The 21,936-nt window shown below is 45.1% G+C and overlaps 1 protein-coding gene across 1 annotated transcript in view; it reads right to left on the bottom strand.

The window, feature by feature from the left end:
• The window catches only part of LOC144806092 (NACHT, LRR and PYD domains-containing protein 12-like), a 198,885-nt gene that overhangs the window by 151,542 nt on the left and 25,407 nt on the right, over window positions 1–21,936 (bottom strand). The window contains exons 2-5 of the mRNA XM_078672528.1: window positions 14,696–16,075; window positions 14,296–14,614; window positions 8,302–8,935; window positions 6,017–6,063 (exon numbers count right to left, since the gene is read on the bottom strand). Of these exons, the coding sequence (XP_078528654.1) occupies window positions 6,017–6,063; window positions 8,302–8,935; window positions 14,296–14,614; window positions 14,696–16,075 (2,380 nt within the window). The remainder of the gene's footprint in view (window positions 1–6,016; window positions 6,064–8,301; window positions 8,936–14,295; window positions 14,615–14,695; window positions 16,076–21,936) is intronic.

Below are 21,936 nucleotides of genomic sequence, written 5' to 3' on the forward strand. Positions count from 1 at the left end.
GGGGTCCCCTGCAAAGTACAGGTGGTGGGCCACCTACGCTCTGGATCCAGTCTGGAGTTCTTAGGCCAGGGACCTGCCAGTGTGGGAGGGGACCCCCAGAGCTCAGGACCCCACGCACCATGTGGTCCTGCGGGGGCTTTTGTTTCACCAATGTCCGCTACCAGAAGAGGGAGCAAGAAGAAAGCATGCTGTAGGCCCCCACTGACTGCTTAGAAAGGACTGAAGTAACACTGCTAGGGTGTGAACTAAGAAACAGGGAGCATTTTGGAATAACTGAGTGCACAAATGTTTGCAAGGGGTAATCTGCAACCGGAGCTTGACACTGGCCTTGGAATGCAAACCTGAGAGGGGGTCCTGTTTAGTACAATGAAGGAGGGACATCATGGAAAAGGAGGAAGGAATCCCAGGGCCTTACAAGCACAGTAGGCCAAGTGCAAGGAATTGCACCTGCTGTGTGTAATATTAGCTTTTATATGTGTCTTAAAGTACCTTTTCGTCATCAAAGTAAAGCACTGGGTTGGGTAGTAAGTTATTGTGCTGATGGCTGATTTTTTATTAATTCTGAGCTTTTAGCACCCACACCTACCTCAACGGAGAGCCTGAGACTTGTCGCAAGAACTACCATGGAGAGTCAAGTGCTGACGGGGTTGCAGTTGACTCAGTTTGTAGAACCACTGTTGAATAGACCCGGGGCATCACAGTCAAACAATCCCACCCTCAAAGGCTAAAGCCAGGGGGCCCCTTCCTGTTCTGTGGCCCCTCTAACAGGGTTTGACAGGGGTACTTATCAATAAGATCCCTTCTCCACAGCATAGAATACGGAACAGACACAGGCACAAAACTGAATGTAGAGTCTGAAGGTTTAACACAAAGAGGCACACAAATGAATGTAGAGTCTGGCGTTTAACACAAAGAGGCACAAAACTGAATGTAGAGTCTAAAGGTTTAACACAAAGAGGCACAACACTGAATGTAAAGTCTAAAGGTTTAACACAAAGAGGCACAAAATGAATGTAGAGTCTGTAGGTTTAACACAAAGAGGCACAAAACTGAATGTAGAGTCTGAAAGTTTAACACAAAGAGGCACAAAACTGAATGTAGAGTCTGTGGGTTTAACACAAAGAGGCACAAAATTAATGTAGAGTCTGAAGGTTTAACACAAAGAGGCACAAAATGAATGTAGAGTCTGAAAGTTTAACACAAAGAGGCACAAAACTGAATGTAGAGTCTGAAAGTTTAACACAAAGAGGCACAAAACTGAATGTAGAGTCTGTGGGTTTAACACAAAGAGGCACAAAACTGAATGTAGAGTCTGTGGGTTTAACACAAAGAGGCACAAAAATGAATGTAGAGTCTGAAGGCTTAACACAAAGAGGCACAAAACTGAATGTAGAATCTAAAGGTTTAACACAAAGAGGCACAACACTGAATGTAAAGTCTAAAGGTTTAACACAAAGAGGCACAAAATGAATGTAGAGTCTGTAGGTTTAACACAAAGAGGCAGAAACCTGAATGTAGAGTCTGTAAGTTTAACACAAAGAGGCACAAAACTGAATGTAGAGTCTGTGGGTTTAACACAAAGAGGCACAAACCTGAATGTAGAGTCTGTGGGTTTAACACAAAGAGGCACAAAACTGAATGTAGAGTCTGAAGGCTTAACACAAAGAGGCACAAAACTGAATGTAGAGTCTAAAGGTTTAACACAAAGAGGCACAACACTGAATGTAAAGTCTAAAGGTTTAACACAAAGAGGCACAAAATGAATGTAGAGTCTGTAGGTTTAACACAAAGAGGCACAAAACTGAATGTAGAGTCTGAAAGTTTAACACAAAGAGGCACAAAACTGAATGTAGAGTCTGTGGGTTTAACACAAAGAGGCACAAAATGAATGTAGAGTCTGAAGGTTTAACACAAAGAGGCACAACAATGAATGTAGAGTCTGAAGGCTTAACACAAAGAGGCACAAAAATGAATGTAGAGTCTGAAAGTTTAACACAAAGAGGCACAAAACTGAATGTAGAGTCTGAAAGTTTAACACAAAGAGGCACAAAACTGAATGTAGAGTCTGTGGGTTTAACACAAAGAGGCACAACACTGAATGTAAAGTCTAAAGGTTTAACACAAAGAGGCACAAAATGAATGTAGAGTCTGTAGGTTTAACACAAAGAGGCACAAAACTGAATGTAGAGTCTGAAAGTTTAACACAAAGAGGCACAAAACTGAATGTAGAGTCTGAAGGTTTAACACAAAGAGGCACAAAAATGAATGTAGAGTCTGTCGGTTTAACACAAAGAGGCACAAAACTGAATGTAGAGTCTGAAAGTTTAACACAAAGAGGCACAAAACTGAATGTAGAGTCTGAAAGTTTAACACAAAGAGGCACAAAACTGAATGTAGAGTCTGTGGGTTTAACACAAAGATGCACAAAATGAATGTAGAGTCTGAAGGTTTAACACAAAGAGGCACAAAAATGAATGTAGAGTCTGAAGGCTTAACACAAAGAGGCACAAAACTGAATGTAGAGTCTGAAGGCTTAACACAAAGAGGCACAAAACTGAATGTAAAGTCTAAAGGTTTAACACAAAGAGGCACAAAATGAATGTAGAGTCTGTAGGTTTAACACAAAGAGGCACAAAACTGAATGTAGAGTCTGAAAGTTTAACACAAAGAGGCACAAAACTGAATGTAGAGTCTGTGGGTTTAACACAAAGAGGCACAAAATGAATGTAGAGTCTGAAGGTTTAACACAAAGAGGCACAAAACTGAATGTAGAGTCTGAAAGTTTAACACAAAGAGGCACAAAACTGAATGTAGAGTCTGTGGGTTTAACACAAAGAGGCACAAAATGAATGTAGAGTCTGAAGGTTTAACACAAAGAGGCACAAAATGAATGTAGAGTCTGAAAGTTTAACACAAAGAGGCACAAAACTGAATGTAGAGTCTGTGGGTTTAACACAAAGAGGCACAAAATGAATGTAGAGTCTGAAGGTTTAACACAAAGAGGCACAAAAATGAATGTAGAGTCTGTGGGTTTAACACAAAGAGGCACAAAATGAATGTAGAGTCTGTGGGTTTAACACAAAGAGGCACAAAATGAATGTAGAGTCTGTGGGTTTAACACAAAGAGGCACAAAAATGAATGTAGAGTCTGAAGGCTTAACACAAAGAGGCACAAAAATGAATGTTGATTGGAAGACTGGAAACCTGGGCCGAAGAAAACGGGGCTCTAACACCAGTGCAATACGGATTCCGCAAGGGTATGGGAACAATCGAACAATGCGTAAATTTAGACCTTCTCATCAACAAATACACAGTAGCCAAAGAGGGCAACCTGTTCATGTGTTTTGCTGATTTGAGTAGCGCGTTCGATTTAGTAGATCACTCCCTCCTGTGGAAAGTGTTGCTTGAATCTGGGGCCCCGGAAGAGATAGTATTCCTTCTGGCCAGAGTATATGAGAGGTTGTCAAGCAGTGTAGGATATGGGCCTACAGGAGAACGAACCCCTTTTTTCCAGTTAAAAGAGGCATAAGGCAGGGCTGCGTATTGGCCCCTCTTTTATTCTCCCTTTTTATTAACCAAATAGCTACAGTACTAAATAACACCTCAGCTGATGCCCCAATAATTGACGGTACAGTAGTGTCTGTTCTGCTATATGCAGATGACGCTGTTTTCATTTCCCGCACCCCTCTAGGTCTTCAGTGGCTCATTGATGAATTTGCAAATTTTATAAAAGAAAGGAAACCTTTAATTAACAAATCAAAGACCTATACCATGGCCTGCGGGAAGACAAAGATATCAAGGCCTTTCTTTCTTGATGGTTGTAAAATACAGGCCGTTAAAACTTTTTGTTACTTGGGTATCACCTTTGACCAAAATGGCAACTGGGCAGGCGAGCAAGAAAATATTAAATTAAAAATGATAAGGAATACAAATGGGATTTTCCGCTTTGCAAGTAAATTAGGGGACCGGAGGTTAAGAGACATGGTAACCATCTATAATGCCAGATATGTCTCTTCAGCTCTGTAAGGAGCTGGAATATGGGGCCATTCCTCCACAGCTGAGCTCCAAAAAAACGAAAACTGTTTCTTAAAACGGCTTTTGAGTACCCCAGTGTCGGCCTCAACCTACCTAATCCATCAAGAAACTAGCCTTAATTATATCTCGGACTTAGCAGCCCTAGGCCCACTGCTATTATGGCGCTCGATTTGGGATAAGAGTGAGACTGAGTTCACTCAGAGAATAATCAAAGACTGCCTCAAATTAGATTATTGTTCTCGCATCCCTTGATTGAGTTATATTATTTACTGGTGTAGTACCTTGTTTGATTTTAACATTGTAAAGGAGTCAGACTACGCAATTCCTTTTACAAAGAAAGAAATCAAAGATTTGTTCTTATCACACAAAAGGGAAGAGCGATTAAAACTAATCAGGGTGCAAAAAACCTTTGTTTTTTATACACAACTTGAACTTAAAAATGGGTTCCAGGCTTATCTAACGGAGGTGTCACGACCCTCTGTAAGAATTAAAGCAGGAACTTGTAGAATTAAGTAGTTTATTGACAGCACAGCATCAGCTACAGGTACATCAATGTTCAAGCAGCAACTGACATAATATGGTAGAATGCTACATTAGCAAAACTCTGTCAAGAACACAGAATGCTAAAAAGGATCTGCACAGCACATGCAGTTAAAGAAACAGTACAGATTGTAACACATCTCCCTTTTTTACAACAAAAACAATGAGAGAAATGTACTACACAAAATCCTGAAAAGAATTAGGTCTCCTTCTGATACGCGAATTGTCTTTGACCCTGGAAGCCACAGACTCAGGAACAGAGGGAAAACAGGAATCAACATTGGAATCATCACCTTGATCATTTTGTAAAGGACATTTAGCAACCTTCCTAATATTCCAGACCTTTCCATCTTGGGTGATGACTGAGTTACTAAAAACCCTTTTAACTTGAATGGGTCTGCCAAACTTACTCAAACCCTTGCTGACAAAGAAAGGTTTCTGAACTCTGACCCAATCTCCCACGCACAGACCATGCTCTTTAGTCCTCCATCTACGGTTGTACCACTCAGCAGATTTGGCTTGTTTGTCAACTACTTTATTAGCCACCTCCTGAATATCAACTACATCTTCACACACACTTTTGCACTTCTCCTTAAGCCACCAAGGACACACAGATGACGCAGGATCCCTGCCTTTGAGCAACCTAAAAGGACTTACTTCTGTAGTGGTATGAGGGGTGATGCGATACATCCACAACTTTTCTCTTAACGCATTCAACCAATTGCCCTTTTCCTTAACAGAATCAACCACAAAACCTTTTAAAACTCTATTAAAACGCTCAACCTGTCCATTCTCATGTGGCTCATACAAGGAAGTGCGAATATGTTTGATATTGCAGGAACGCAAGAAAGACTGCATCTCAGATGAAACTAGCTGTACCCCATTATCTGACACAAGAACAGCAGGACTACCTTCCCTTGCAAAGATCTCTTGGAAAAATGAAATAACAACCTCAGACGTAACCTTAGCAACAAATCTTACCTCTGGCCATTTAGAATGATAATCTATCATTACTAATGCAAAACGTGAGGTCTCTGGAAGAATGTGGAAAGGACCTGAGATATCAAAAGCTAATTTGCTCCATGGCAACACAGGCCATTCAACAGATTTAAGGGGAGGAACATGCAGCTTTAACATTTTGTCCTTGGCACAACAATCAGGACAGGCCCTAACAGTTCGGTCAATGAAACGGTCCATCCCTGGCCACCAAAAATTCAGTCTAATCAAACGCTTCATGCTAGAAATACCAGGATGCGCTTTGTGTGCCAAATTTAAAATAAGTTCCTGAACACCAGAGGGTGGAATACATTTGTCAGATTTAAACACAAACTTCCCTTGAACATGCAACTCATCAGCAACATTGAAAAATGGGAGTAAATCATCCCTGACCTTGGTTTTGTTTGGCCAACCCTCCAACATAAATTTACCAAGTAATACAAACCTCTCATCCTTATCTTGACATTCCAACCAAAACTGTTCAGAAATATCCTGATATTGAGAAGAAACAACATCAGATAAACTTAGTACAAAATCTAACTCCTTCAAAACATTGACCTTGTCCTCTTTATTGTCACACGGAAGGCGTGACAGACAGTCAGCCGTAACATTTTTCCTTCCAGGAATGTACTCAACTGTAAAATTATACTCTTGCAACCTGGAAGCTAACCGTGCAATCCTAGCTGTGGCATTCCAACCACCCCCAACCGATAAAATATTTACAAGAGGCTTATGATCTGTTCTGAGCACAAATTTGCTTCCCCAAATATAAATTCTGAAATGTTCTATGGCCCAAACACAAGACAACAACTCCCGCTCTATAACTGCATACCTTCGTTCTGTTTCACTCAAAGTCCTAGAGGAAAATGCAACATTCCATTCGAGCACACCATCAGACTGAGATAATACACAGCCTAAGCCATACAAGCTCGCATCTGTTGTGATAATACAATCCTTACCCATCCTAAATGGTTTCAAAGTGGGCGAGTTAACAATTTCATTTTTGATGTCCACAAAAGCTTTTTCTTGTTCAGAACCCCATAGAAATTCATTATTTCACCTTAGCAATTTTCTTAACGGCTCCATCTTCGTGGCAAAATGGACCACGAACTTACTATAGTACTCACACATGCCAGAAAAAGAAAGGAGCTGTTCTTTGTTAGCTGGAGAAGGAGCCTTGAGAATAGCTTCCACATTAGATCTTTTGGGAACCAGCCCTTCCCCTGACAATGTGTGTCCCAAATATTCAACTGATTTTTTGAATACATTGCACTTGTGTGCTTTAAGAGTGAGACCAAAATCCTCCAGTCTATTACATACTACCTCCAAATGTGAAACATGCTCAACTTCATTCTTAGAAAACACCAAAATGTCATCTTGGAAGCATTTTATAAATACATCACAGTCTTTAAAAATATGAAACATTACACGTTGGAAAACTGAGGCCGTGGATGCTAATCCGAACGGCATCCTCCTGTATTGAAATAAACCCATAGGGGTGATGAAAGCTGTGAATTTCCTAGAATCTTCGGTTAACTCAATTTGATGGTACGCAGACCTAAGATCAAAAGTGGAAAAGATTTGCGCACCATCAAACAACGAAACAAGCTCATTAATATTAGGCAATGGGTGGCAATCCACAATAATATTAGAATTGAACGCCCTTAAATCCACACAGACTCTCAAAGATTGATCAGGTTTCTGCACCAAAACAATAGGCGAAACCCATTCTGCAGATTCGATAGGCTCAATTATGTTATCTTTAAGTAAATCATCAAGCATTTTCTTAAGCTCATCCCTGACATTTAACGGAACCCCTCTTAGCTTTTGTTTAACTGGAATGGCACCTTCCTTCAATTTTATCTGATGCTCGAAGTTTTTTAACTTACCCAACTGATCACTGAATACCTTATCAAATTTTTTGCTCCAAAACGAAATGTTACTACACTCCCCCACACTAGGACAAATGGAACCAATCATTTCCTGATCAGTGCACATCAAAATAGGATCTTTTGCCCGTGGATTTAGTTTAATACCAAGTTCCCATTGATCTTGCCAACCTAAAACATTTATACCCTTCACAGCAATGTATAATTTAATTTGAGCCACTCTGAACGTTAACTGAACGTTAAAGAAACCTTCTATATCAATCATATATCCACTAAAACCTTCTGCTAAAATGTCTGATTGTTGTAAATTAATCAAATCACAAACATTGCTTAACTTCTCATTAAAGTAGTCTTTAGTAATGATGGTCCAGGGAGAACCAGAATCCACCATAAGCTCAATTGCAATTGAGAAAACATGAAAAATACACTTAGGGGATTTCCTTCTTGTTATTAGGGCACAACCACTTTGAATAATAGACACAACATAACCCCTCTCAGGAACTTGTTTTTCCTCCTCCACCTCATTTAGAGAGGACATTTTCGAGGGTGTCATGCTGCTGGAGGGCGGACGTGATGGTGGATTACCACGCCATTGTGCATTGTAACGTCTTTCCCTACAGACACTACCATAATGCCCCACTCTACCACAGACATTACATGTTTTGTTTATGGCCGGGCAACCTTGAAATGACGCAATATGAGACCTGCTACCACATCTAAAACATGACCATGTATTATTTGCAACATCAGGTCTCCTATTGCTAGTGTTAATGGTATTCTTATTCTTTGGTTGATTGGATATAGGATTTCTTTCATTCCATTTAGCTCTAACAACACATACTTCCTCTTCAATAATGGTTTTACTGGGATTAGAACTTTGTTTATCCACAATACCCATCCACTTTTCAGACATTTCAGTTGACTTGGCAATGGCAATAGTTTCCTCTAAATTGGGATCACCAATACACCATAATTTATCTTGAATCTTTTTGTTTCTAATATGCACAATGATCTGATCACGGATCATTTCATCAGCCATTGCACCGAAATTGCAATGCAATGTTAGAGATCTCAAGGCTGTGAGAAAATCATCAAATGATTCTTCTTGCTTTTGTGCCCTGGTGTAGAACTTAAAACGATTTAATGCAATATTGGCTGTAGGCTTAAATCTTTTTTCCAACCTACTGAGAGCCTCTGTATATACATTTAAGGAATCACCGCTCCCTGAAGCAACTGTAATTTGTGGTAAAGTCCTAAAGACTTCTTGGCCTTCCGAACCAAGGCAATGTAATAAAATACTTTTTTTCCTTTCAGAACCCATCCGTTCCCCATCAATAGCTCTCATATAGTTAAAGAATTCCTCCTTCCATCTAGACCAAGGCATAGGAGGGTCACCTTTAACCTGTAAAAACTTGGCTGGTGGATCAAACTGCATCTCAAAGATTAATGCACTAGTTACTGTGTAAATATCACTTCTTTGAAAAAAATAATGGAACTGAATTTAAAATTAGTTAAAAGTAAACTTGGGATACATATAATAACAATGTAACGATAAACACAGAATTCTTCCACTTTAAATACAGTAAAAACAATAACTCGCAAGAAATAACAGCACCCTTTGGAGAAAGAGAAAGAAAAACATATGTAAGAATTATAATAACTGTGAAACTGAGTCTTAGGGAACGCTGTGAAACAGTACTTGTACCCCAAATTCCAACCGTAAGATCAGAAGTGCAGTTATCCGACGCGATGAAATGGCAGACCAACACCAATGTATAACGTGTCTTGAAACGCTTGCAGAATAAAGTATAAAACATTAATTGCGTTTCAAAAGTTACCGCTTTATTCATGGCTGCTGTCTGACCTTAAGTGAAATGCCATACTCGAAGAAAATACTTCCGGTGTGATTTCCGATTGAGCGCCTAGCCGTGTACTGGTTGCTAGGAAACGTTGACAACAAAATGGTGGCACGCCACGTCAGCGTCAAACGCGATGACGTAGGTGCGTTTACACACGGTGACGCTATGGAGCGTTAGACACAGAGGTGCGTAGGCAGGATCCAAATGACACGCTAGATACAGCGTTCGGCAGGCAGGAAGGTTGTGAGGCAGCTGGATTCCACAACGCTCGTCAGCAGCTGGAACTCCGGTAAGGCACAGTGACGCGTTCAACAGCACTCTAGCTGCTCGAGCCCAACTTGAAAATTGCCAAAACACATAAAATCTTCCAAAAATCACTCTGAACGCTCTGAAACTCTGGCGTTCAGCAGGACCAGAGTACGCATGAGGTTGACCACGATCTAGGTCAGCGATGGTAATCCTGTAGAATTCAAAATCCAATAAATGCCGAGGTAACCATGAAAATATCCAAAAACTCCGCTCCTGTGCTGTAGATGGCTGGAGTGGCTTTATCCTTGTCACCAATTTGTAAGAATTAAAGCAGGAACTTGTAGAATTAAGTAGTTTATTGACAGCACAGCATCAGCTACAGGTACATCAATGTTCAAGCAGCAACTGACATAATATGGTAGAATGCTACATTAGCAAAACTCTGTCAAGAACACAGAATGCTAAAAAGGATCTGCGCAGCACATGCAGTTAAAGAAACAGTACAGATTGTAACACCCTCACATTGTTTTGTTTTGATACGCCTGAGAATGGGGACCGCCCATCATTTAGTTTCCTTCCCTGAGATAGGAGAAAGGTCTATTAACAACAAGGCGGGACAGGGGGAGGACAATATTTACCGGGGTCCAAAGTACGTGTCCTACGCAACTGTAAACAACAAGATTGTACAAAGTTCCCCAAGGGCAGGGAAGGGTTGGAAGAATAGTAATAATAATAATAATAACTCTCTCACTGGGAATGGTGTAAATAGTGTAGAACCATGACAGGGAGAAACGTAATCCCTTATCGGAACTTAGGATGCCTCACACAACTAAAAAGCTGGACGACCGTTGTCATCCTACCTGATGGTTGTCTTGTATCATCATTGGCCTCCTGCTCCAACGACAGGCTGGCGGTGCAATGCCTGACGGGTAGCACAAATATGCTACTCTTTTGGTGGAGTTCTTTTGTTCCTGGTCAACATGTTTCATGCCTCAACGGCAATTCATCAGGACCTAAGAGTGCTCATCGACTTATGAAAGAAGTTTTCAAATACAACCTGCGTGGTAGAAGCTCGAGGCAACTGCCGGTAGCACCTACCCTCCCACGTCGGCGAGTTCGAGTCGCAGGAGCGGCTGTCCTGCGACTCGAACTCGCCGACGTGGGAGGGTAGGTGCTACCGGCAGTTGCCTCGAGCTTCCCAGGTATTTACCTCACCGCTCAGGCCCCACGAGGACAGTCCGTGGGGACCACTCACCCAGACCAAGGGGGCGTGAACCCCCGCAGGACACAGACACCCCACTGCACTGGTACTTCTACCACGCAGGTTGTATTTGAAAACTTCTTTCATAAGTCGATGAGCACTCTTAGGTCCTGATGAATTGCCGTTGAGGCATGAAACATGTTGACCACATCACAAGTGAGGGTTGAACGGAGCCGAACCACCTAACTTTGTCGGCATCGGTACCCCTCGCTTCATTATTTTAATAAGGCAGTATGCCACATGAATAAAGCGATTGAAGTGGACTTTCCTGACCTTTTTTAACCCTTTTTTCACGCTCACTTCTTTATCTCCCATGCCCCTCACACACATGCACCCGTTGGCCAGGAACAAAAGATCTCCACCAAAAGAGTAGCATATTTGTGCTACCCGTCAGGCATTGCACCGCCAGCCTGTCGTTGGAGCAGGAGGCCAATGATGATACAAGACAACCATCAGGTAGGATGACAACGGTCGTCCAGCTTTTTAGTTGTGTGAGGCATCCTAAGTTCCGATAAGGGATTACGTTTCTCCCTGTCATGGTTCTACACTATTTACACCATTCCCAGTGAGAGAGTTATTATTATTATTATTACTATTCTTCCAACCCTTCCCTGCCCTTGGGGAACTTTGTACAATCTTGTTGTTTATAGGAGAAAGGTCTTCCATGAAATGTCCCTGTGATAATATATCCATCCAGAGTGGTCATCATTTCTTATTATTTTGTAAATGTTATTCCTCTCTTGGGAAATTTTACCTTAAGCCCATCTTTTTAAAATACAATGTACGTAAAACAGTGGATGCGAGGAATTTATTTACTTCCGGGTTGCACTATTTTTTATTTTTTTTTAAAACCTTTATTGACATTTCAACCAAATACAAGTATGGGCCTACAACCCCCGGGCCGGCCGCTAAACAGTTAGAGTAGCAGAGAGCAATTTGCAATCACATGCAGCACCTCGGGGAGCAGAATCTCCATGCTAGCGTACTCTTGGTCACTAAGCAGCACACTTAGGAAAACAGGATATAAAAGGTTTTCATTTTATAGTATAGGATGGAAGGATCAGGTGCCGAACAATTTCCTAGCAGCGAAAAAAGGCACGCAGAATAGTAAGCATGTCCACAGTAAACAGTAATCGATCAAATCAATGGCGCAGAAACAGGAGGTACAGGATATGAAGGAATATTGCGGTCAATTCGCGCCTGCAGTCACCTGCCCTAAGACCCAGAGAACACCACGAAAATTGAGGCACAGATGAAAAAGCAGTGATTGATACCAAAGGAAACCCACTGCACTGACCCAGAAAAAGAAAAAGACAAAGAAAGAGACGAGAAGTGAAAAAAGGCCATAGAAACAAACGAAAAGCAAAAAATCCCCTCCCCCAACCCCCCACCCTGCACCCCTGCAGATGACTACGGCCCTCCCCCCCCCCCCCGGCAGTGTGCCTGTCGCCCGAGAACCAAACCCGAAATATAGAAGAAACAGGGAAAAGTAAAAAGAAAGGAAATCCCACCTAACGGGAAAGTGGAGGAGGGCCATAGTCTATACGCTCCCGGTCTCTCCCCCCCGCCCTAACAAAGGGGCCCCCCTAAGCCAACACGAATAAAGTTGCCCACCTTACAGAAATACCCCGGGGGGAACCACAAACCCCCGTCCCGGAATCCGTCTGTTACTGAAGCAGTCCCGTTACCAATAGATCCATCGTAAACAATTCAACCCGTAATCTCAGCCTTGGCCCCATCTAACAAAGTTGCAGAGTCCCTCGGATAAGAAAAGCCCCATCCCCAGAAAGTCAAAAGTCACACAGAAGCAGCCGGAGCTTGAGTCAGCAAATGAGAGAGGAATAGCAGATCCCAACGCACATGGCTTGCACCAATGATGTCCCTCCCCGTCTCCGAGGCCAAGCATCGTTCCATCCGCCATGTTGGGAGACCGATTGGAGAGGGAATGCGACTCGTTCCGATACAGATCAAAGTATGGGTCAACAGTGTCCAGGATGGGGGAAGCAGAGAAATGCTCCGGTAACTGTAGGACTGATGTTTCCGAGAATGTAAGAGAGTCACCAATCACAGCACTCACGATGAGTTCCATTCCTTCGGGGGCATACATAGCTTCCAACACCAGGTCCAGACGCGCCGGTAAGGCTTCCAACGGGGGGCAAGTCGGCTGCCGGGTCTCAAAAATAGGATCAGGGCTTGCTCCCGGTTCTATGATCCCATCTGTCGCCGACAGCCAATGATTAACCTGGGCCCTCACCATCGCGTGAAGCGCCGCAAGTTCTGCCATTACCATCCGCAAAGAAGGGCCACATTGAGTCCGTTCCGCCAGGTTCCATACGGCCGCAGGCATAACGATCCCCACGGAGGGGCGCCCTCTCCGGGGCAGGATACGCCGGAGCAGAAACAAGCCATGAGGGACGGGCCAGCAGCACGCAGCAACGCACGACAAGACCCCCACCCCGGGGCGCCAGCGGTGCTAGTGCCGGGCCTCCGGGCCGGGGCCCCCCGCAACTCAGCGCCGCGCGCCACCCGTCACCTCACCTCAGGTATAGCACCAGGCAGCAGATGGTTGCAAAGCAGTCCAGTGAAATCACAAAAGTTCCAGGGACCGGACCCGACCACCCTCAGCAGTCTGTTGTTGTTCACTTTGGACCTGGGTAGACCAGCAATCGAGACCCCGGCTTCCAGTCTGAGTTAGGCCTCAAAACATTTTCGATGTTACTTAACCACAGAACATCAGAAAAATTCCGTGATCACACCATCGGGGTGCCGACTAGTTCACCCACACGAATCCGGGGAAGAAGATCAGGATATTCGACAGGATAAGCGAGCGTAGGACGGGGGTCAGCGGAGCCGGGAGACTATGCGGCCATCTTGGTTGGTGTCGTAGCTCCACCTCCGGGTTGCACTATTTTTATTAAAATGTAGAGCAGCCAGGAAATCAATAGTATTATGCAATTAGTACTCTGGGATGAGTATTTGACAATTTGCGCACATGTCACTTTAGTAAAAATCCTTGATAATATTATACCAATGAACACTGTCTAAGTAAAATGTTTTATGAAGTTTATATACATTGTTCTAGTTTATATGTAATTTATATTTTCTTTTATTACTTGCCAAAAATGTTTCCCTTTAGTGCTATTTATTGCTGGGATACAACTGAAATGTATGATTGGATAAATATGCCATCCGTAAATCAATAACAATTTTTGTATTTTATGATTCTGTGTAAATGTACGTATACTTCTTTGTCGCTTTTATGGTTGTACCATGCAAACCGAATAAACCTTTCTGAAACTGAAACTGAATGTTGATTGTATCTCTGTCTTTGACTCTGTACCGCCCCCACTCTCTCTGGCTAGGAGTGTGTTACACAAATACTACATAGGTGGAACATTTACATGTAATACACAGAGCCACATACCTACACATAAAACATTTATGGTTAACATACAGAGGCACATACCTGAGAGTAGAGCAATTTATCAGCCCGGGCCTCATGATTTGTTGAGCTTTCGGTCCGAAGTTTATGTCTGACATTTCGAGAGTCTTGTCTCCGTGGCAATGCTTTAAACAAAATGAAATCGCTTTCAAATTGACTATACTATAATCGTACTTTGTTATTTTAATGCTCTGAATATTGTCCATGACCCTGGAAGTGATCTCTTCATCTTGAGTCTCATGCAAGCAGTGGAAAACCTCCAGTAGCAGCCTTTCCTCTTTTGGCTCTTGAAGCCACGCTACCAGGTCATCTCTGGCGCTGTGAGATATTTTATACCCTAGGACTTTCCGAAAAAGCCAGCTGTTCTTTATTGGCTTATGAAGCCATGGTACCAGGTCATCTCTGTCGCTGGGAGATATTTTACACACTAGGATTTTCTCTAGATGGCGCACGTGTTCCTTGTTGATCAGACCAAATAAGAATCGCACCGTTAGCATTAAATGGCCTGTTGTCTCCTCACTATATTCCTTCAATAATTGCTTTAAATCTCTCTGCGGGTTTAGTGAGCCCACATCCAAGTCAAGGATGTAGAACAGGGCTGCAAAGAACTCCTGAAAGCTGAGGTGGATGAAGCTGTAGGCTGAGTAGAGGTCAATGTCTCGCTGGAAGATGGTCTGAATGAGAAACAGCGACTGGATGTCTGAAACTTCGAGGCCAACCTTTCTAAGGTCCTCCTCATCGAAGAGGATTTTGTGCTCAAAGATGCCGTTGAGTGCCAGGGAGCAGAGCTTCTTCAAGCTCCTTCGCATGGTCTTTACCGAAGCACCACTGTTGTCCCTCAACAAAGTGGACCAGAAGAACAAATAGACAGATGTTGTGGTCTTTGAAGAATTAGTAATGTCCTGGCGTTTGTCCAGCTGCTGCTTCAGGACCGTGCACACGATCCAGCAGACGATGGGGAGGAAGCACATGGTGTACAGAGTGTCATTGTCTTGCACCACGGTGAGGGCTCGGGATGCCTGTTCATCACTGGCAAAGAAAGCCCTGAAGTACGACTTCCTGTCCGCTTCTGTAAATCCCATTATCTCAGCGCAAAGATCAGCCTTTATGCACTGCTTGAGCCGTTCCAGAGCCGCCGGACGTGTAGTGACGATGATGGTGCACCCCGGCAGGATATTTCTTCTCAACAGGTTACTCAGGGTGACTTTCGCAGGATTCTCCTGCCATGGATCCCTGTAGAGCTGGTCCTCTTGTACGTCAAGAGAGAACCTGAGCTCATCAAAGCCATCAATGATGAACAGTATCTTGCTGGGATCGGCGGGCAGCGCGCTCATTGTTATCTTCCTGTTAGGGCACTTGGCTGCAATCAGATCAATGACACTTGTGTCGCTTGTGACTTGGTTGATTTCTCTGCAACTGAGGTAGAACATGTAATCAAACAGTCCCTGGTAGATCACTCCTCGAGCCCAGTCCAGCATGAGCTTTTGGGCTGTCATGGTCTTCCCGATGCCCGCTGGACCCTGCAGGACCACAGTCCTTGGTCTGTGCCCGTACTCCATAGAGTCGAAGAGAGCGTCTAAATGAATGTAGTGCTTGGAATGGGCCAGGCTGTCCAACATCGCTGCGTGCTTCCTTCCATGGGACATTATCTCATGCTGACGCTCGTACTCGTCACGAGGCTTCTGGACAATCAGCAGCTTTGTGTACCTTTTCTGCAGTGGAACCGCCTCACCCACCCGGGCGTTCCTGTCTTCTATCAGTCTGTACCTCTCAGCAACATGCTCCATGTATCTCCTACTGAAATCTGAGAATCAGAACATGGTAAATATCTCATGGACACAGATTCAAATTCATAAACATCAGCAAAGCAACTTGTGGAATATTTCAGTTTCTTTGTCTTTAGAAATTTACAAACTGCTGCCCAAAAGGAACTCCTGGCACCAGCAAAGACAGAGCAGACAGAAAATAAAAGACAGAACCATCCTAGGTCAGCATTTAACAATTCAATTTTCAAATGACTGTTCTATAAGTGATGCACATGTAGGAGGGAGGACATTCCCAGCCTCTGGTGCCCAATGAGACAGAGCTCCAAGGCCGGCAACCATGAGGAGGCTTCTGGGAATCATGAGAAGGCTTCTGGGAATCATGAGAAGGCTTCTGGGAATCATGAGGAGGCTTCTAGGAATCATGAGGAGGCTTCTAGGAATCATGAGGAGGCTTCTGGGAATCATGTGGAGGCTTCTGAGAATCATAAGGAGGCTTCTAGGAATCATGAGGAGGCTTCTGGGAGTCATGAGAAGGCTTCTGGGAATCATGAGAAGGCTTCTGAGAATCATGGGGAGGCTTCTGGGAATCATGTGGAGGCTTCTGGGAATCATGAGAAGGCTTCTGGGAATCATGAGGAGGCTTCTAGGAGTCATGAGAAGGCTTCTGGGAATCGTGAGGAGGCTTCTAGGAATCATGAGGAGGCTTCTGGGAATCATGTGGAGGCTTCTGAGAATCATGGGGAGGCTTCTGGGAATCATGAGAAGGCTTCTGGGAATCATGAGGAGGCTTCTGGGAATCATAAGGAGGCTTCTGGGAATCATGAGGAGGCTTCTGGGGATCATGAGGAGGATTCTGGGAATCATGAGGAGGCTTCTGGGAATTACAAGAAGTCTTCTGGGAATCATGACAAGGCTTCTGGGAATCACGAGAAGGCTTCTGGGAATCATGAGAAGGCTTCTGAGAATCATGAGGAGGCTTCTGGGAATCACAAGGAGGCTTCTAGGAATCATGAGGAGGCTTCTGAGAATCATGAGGAGGCTTCTAGGAATCATGAGGAGGCTTCTAGGAATCATGAGGAGGCTTCTAGGAATCATGAGGAGGCTTCTAGGAATCATGAGAAGGCTTCTAGGAATCATGAGAAGGCTTCTAGGAATCATGAGGAGGCTTCTGGGAATCATGAGGAGGCTTCTGGGAATCATAAGGAGGCTTCTGAGAATCATGAGGAGGCTTCTGGGAATCATGAGGAGGCTTCTGGGAATCACGAGAAGGCTTCTGAGAATCATGAGGAGGCTTCTAGGAATCATGAGGAGGCTTCTGGGAATCATGAGGAGGCTTCTGGGAATCATGAGGAGGCTTCTGGGAATCATGAGGAGGCTTCTGGGAATCATAAGGAGGCTTCTGAGAATCATGAGGAGGCTTCTGGGAATCATGAGGAGGCTTCTGGGAATCATGAGGAGGCTTCTGAGAATCATGAGGAGGCTTCTGGGAATCATGAGGAGGCTTCTGGGAATCACGAGAAGGCTTCTGAGAATCATGAGGAGGCTTCTAGGAATCATGAGGAGGCTTCTGGGAATCATGAGGAGGCTTCTGGGAATCATAAGGAGGCTTCTGAGAATCATGAGGAGGCTTCTGGGAATCATGAGGAGGCTTCTGGGAATCATGAGGAGGCTTCTGGGAATCATGAGGAGGCTTCTGGGAATCACGAGAAGGCTTCTGAGAATCATGAGGAGGCTTCTGGGAATCACGAGGAGGCTTCTGGGAATCATGAGGAGGCTTCTGGGAACATCAGCAGGTCAGGATGTGAGGGGCTCAGAAAACATGGACAGCAGCAGCACTTGAGCTTCAATTGGAGAAAGGCAAGGCCCGGCCTGAGCCTTGAAAACACACCTCTTGGCCTCAAAAGACTATGAGTATTGTAGGCGTGTCCAGAAATACATCTGTGGCAGAATTTTCTTTGCTCTACAGGTGAGTTAAGAAAACTGAACCTCCTTGCAGAGGGAAATACTAGAGCCAAAGGGACAAATGCACCTGCCGGGATCACAGATATTAGGATCTCAGAGGGGATAATAAAAGTAGCTTCCTAGAGATGTCAAACTCCAAATGTATTTATGTGTGATTGAATACTTCCAATCATTACACAATAAAGCATTGATATTAAAAAAACAAAGCGCCAACACACAGCTGGTTGTACTATAAACCTTTATGAAGGCTTCTTTCTCATTCACTCAGCTTCCTTACTGCCAACAAGAGAGATTTTATGAAACTGAGGGTTATTCACAAGCCCCTTGAGCCGCCAGCTGTTTTCCATGTTGAAAGAGATGCCCTGGCGGCGCAAGGAGCTTTAAATAAACCCCTTTGTGTTTAAAACGGAGTCCTGAGGATTTAGGCAACTAATGACGGCCCGATGACGAGTTCTTATGCGTCGTAAATGTAACAGATTTTTAAGGCATTCCTTTCTTTCAATCAGTAAGGCCGGACACATGCAGAGCACATGTGTCAATGTTTCTTCGGCGTGGTCACAGAATCTGGGCATGAGGTTTACCCCCCCCTTCCCTCTTTCCCACCTCGGACGGGGCCACAAGAGGCAACAGGAGGCCGAAGTGACAGGACTTTAAACTGTGGGGCAGATTTACACGAAACTGACGCATCTCTAGAGATGCGTCAGTTTCCCTGTGCCAGCCTGCGATACCCTTGCACCACCATGGTAGTGCCGTATTTACAATACAGTGCACCATTGAGCAAGAATTGACAGATGCTTTCGAAATTCTGACGCATCTGTTGGGCCAAAATTGACGCATTGCTGGAGTTGTGTCGCTAGCACGACTCAAGTCCAGCAATGCATGTTGAGGCCTATTCTTATTGTACTGCATCACTCCTTACGCCTGCAGGCATAAGGTTTTGACGCAGTGGCATCCTAGTCGTGACGCAGTGAAGTCGTGTAGATTATACTGCGTCACTTCTACAAGGCTTTCTTGCATGGGAATGCCCCCCTGCATACATTGTACCTGGCACAGGTATAATGTGACCCAGGGTTTACAAAGTGACACATGTCCCTAGATGTGTAAATTTACTGCATTTTTTACGCCACTGCTGCACCATAAAAGTGACTCAATGGTGGCGCAAAAGTGTCGCAAGTAGTTTGTGAATCCGATCCTGAGTATTTAGGACCATCAGGGGTGTGATGGTTGCGTCAGTGCCTGCAGATCCCGGCAGCTCCAGAGACCCTGTTTTATTCAGGAGTTTTTAAAAAACCTGTGAAGTTACTGGGAAGATGTGCGTCACAGCTGGTTATTTCAGCCCACAGCAGTTTATTTCGAGACTGTTCTTGTGTGGAGCTAAGCTTGACACCACATTTTAAGAAAGCTCCTCCCCTTGGTACATCTTGCTTTATGATCCAAACTCCAAGCAGACTTGAGCTGGTGACACAGATCTTGGTAAAAGAAGTAACATCTTGAAAGTGTTTGCAATTCTTTCATCAAGAGTGTTTGCCTCCCTCTGGGAGATCTTCACACCAGAGCTGACTGTGGGATCAGCTTCGCAGCTAGAACCTTCATGTATGGGGTCAATAATGGAGCCCTTGAAGGTTTGATACAGAAAGATAAGAGCTGAAGTCCTGGCATAGCCTCTGCAGTGAGCCTCAGGGGTCAATAAACACCCCCAGATATGTGTACCCCCCCAAACCTTCTCAACCGGTCTGTTATTTAGGAGCCAGGTGTTTGTCGATTATCATTGTTTTGGATTCATGTGCATTGACTTATAGTTTGTTGAGGGTGGTGTATGCATGTACCTTTGTGAGGACCCTTGAAGCCCCATCTGCATTTTATTTACACGGGACACATTTTCCTAAAGAAGTCCTACAATCTGTTGTAGGACTAACCGTAGGATCTAGAGTTTGGTGGATGAGGTACTTAGGACCCGATTAGGATGGCGGGGCGAACTTATGTCCACCTGCCATCCTATCTGAAACAGGACTGCCCGACTCGCCGTCGGTCCCGCGATAGAGTTTATCATCCGACCTCCTGCAAGGTTTTCGCATCGTGTATTCTTTGCGCAAATCAAAAAATGCACTTTGAACAAATCCCATGGCACATGGTGTAGGGATATGCGGGGGCAAGATAGGTGCCCCCCAGTGCCCACAGCTTAGGGACAGCGGGGGAAGGTGGCCCGCCATAAACAGGTAGGCAGAAAGGGACTTCGTAATCCCTGATAAGCACTGATACCATTGTAGGGAATGCGAGGCCCTCCACTGCACCGGCGGGCTCAAGGAGTCAATCAGATGCGTGGCGGTCGGGCTTTCTGCCCGCCAAGCTTCTGCCCACCATTATAATATGGCGGACAGAAAACATGCAAATGATGGCGGTGAGACCTCCATTGACAGGCTATTGGTGGCAGTCTCACTGTCATCGTAATAGGGCCCTTAGTCACAAATGTGGTGGATATACCGCACTATAGGCTGTAATGCACTTGTGATACAGCGGGTGGGATGCCCGTATCCTTTCCGTCAAACTCTCAATCGGGCCCAAACACCACAAATTCAACTTGTACAACAGCTTGTAGGACTGAAAGGTCAATAGGGCTTTAAAGCTGTTGACGAGTCTAAAAGAATCAGAGCTGCAACACGGCTGATGTTCAAGACTGTTAACAGGTCATCATGGTGTAGCAGAATGAACTTCACTCTGGAGGAAGGATGAAACCCTGATTCATCTGGATCTAGAGGCAGCTCCAGAGAGCTGATATCTGAGACATGGCTCCTCGCTCATGGACTGATACTAGTTGTCCCCAACATCGAAGACCAGCATCTATCAGGGAAGCTGACATAGAATCTCTGGTCCATCCCTGTGTTCCCGGAGCATTCCAGATGGGAGGGAGAGTACAGCAATAGCTGATCTCCAGGAGGGGGCGTGGCTAAGCACGCAATGGTGTCGGACGTGCTAGGGTAGAGCTCCGGCCCGAGCTCCCCTTCTCCGGGCCATTACTCCGCTAAAATTATGCATCCGCAGCTGCCACTTCAACTGAGGCAAAACCAACCTGTCCACCACCGCCTTGCAGACTTTGGGGCCGATTGACAACTTTTTGCTGCACTGAGGGCTTCGGGCGTGACACAGCCGCCCACGCAAGCATCTGCACAGCGGGCCTGACTAAGCGAGGCTGCGGCTTGTGTCTCTGCGCTAGGCCCCGAGACACTGCCAAGTGAACGGGGCGCCGAATCCAACGGAGACACCGCTGCAGCCCAGAGGCGTGTTGGAACCTGGGTGCACACCCAGCGAGCGCCCACCCTGTGAACACTGGGGCACTGCACCACCGAGGCCAGAGAGTGAGTGCTTATCTTGAGCGACAAGGGGCTACCGACGCGATCCTATATGAGCTGCTGAGGCTTTTGGCGGCACGCTAGGCCCTGAAGGGCGGCCTGGTGAGAGCGACGGCTGCGCTGACTGGAGACACCAGACCCGACAGGGGCGGCTGCCGCTGTGGCCCAGAGGGGCCCGAGAGCCAGACTGCACAACTGGCTGCCCCCTATCCTAGGACCCGACAATTCAGTGGAGCTGAGTCCCAGAACGAGGCATTTACCCGGAGTGGCAGACGGCGATCACTGAGGGGTGAAGAATCTGACGAGTGTGCACTGCGACAAGGAGCTGCGAAGACGCTATCCACATGGTGCTTGTGCAGCGCTGCCATTTGCCGAGCACCCTGTGGCTGCCCCGAGGCCTTGCCTTTGGACTGCTGAGAGGGCCCAAGGCGCAGTGATTGGCGGCTACCACCTGGAAGTAAGGGGGGTGCTGAACAACCCTGGTGGCTGCCACGGAGACCCCCCTTTCCTGACCATTCGCTGATCAAAGGTAGACTGCCGAGGTGGGACGCAGTGGCTCTCCCTGGCGAGGGTCTCCCCTACAGTCACTT

This window comes from Lissotriton helveticus (genome assembly GCF_964261635.1).
Source record: "Lissotriton helveticus chromosome 1_1 unlocalized genomic scaffold, aLisHel1.1 SUPER_1_unloc_44, whole genome shotgun sequence".
NCBI lineage: Eukaryota > Metazoa > Chordata > Amphibia > Caudata > Salamandridae > Lissotriton > Lissotriton helveticus.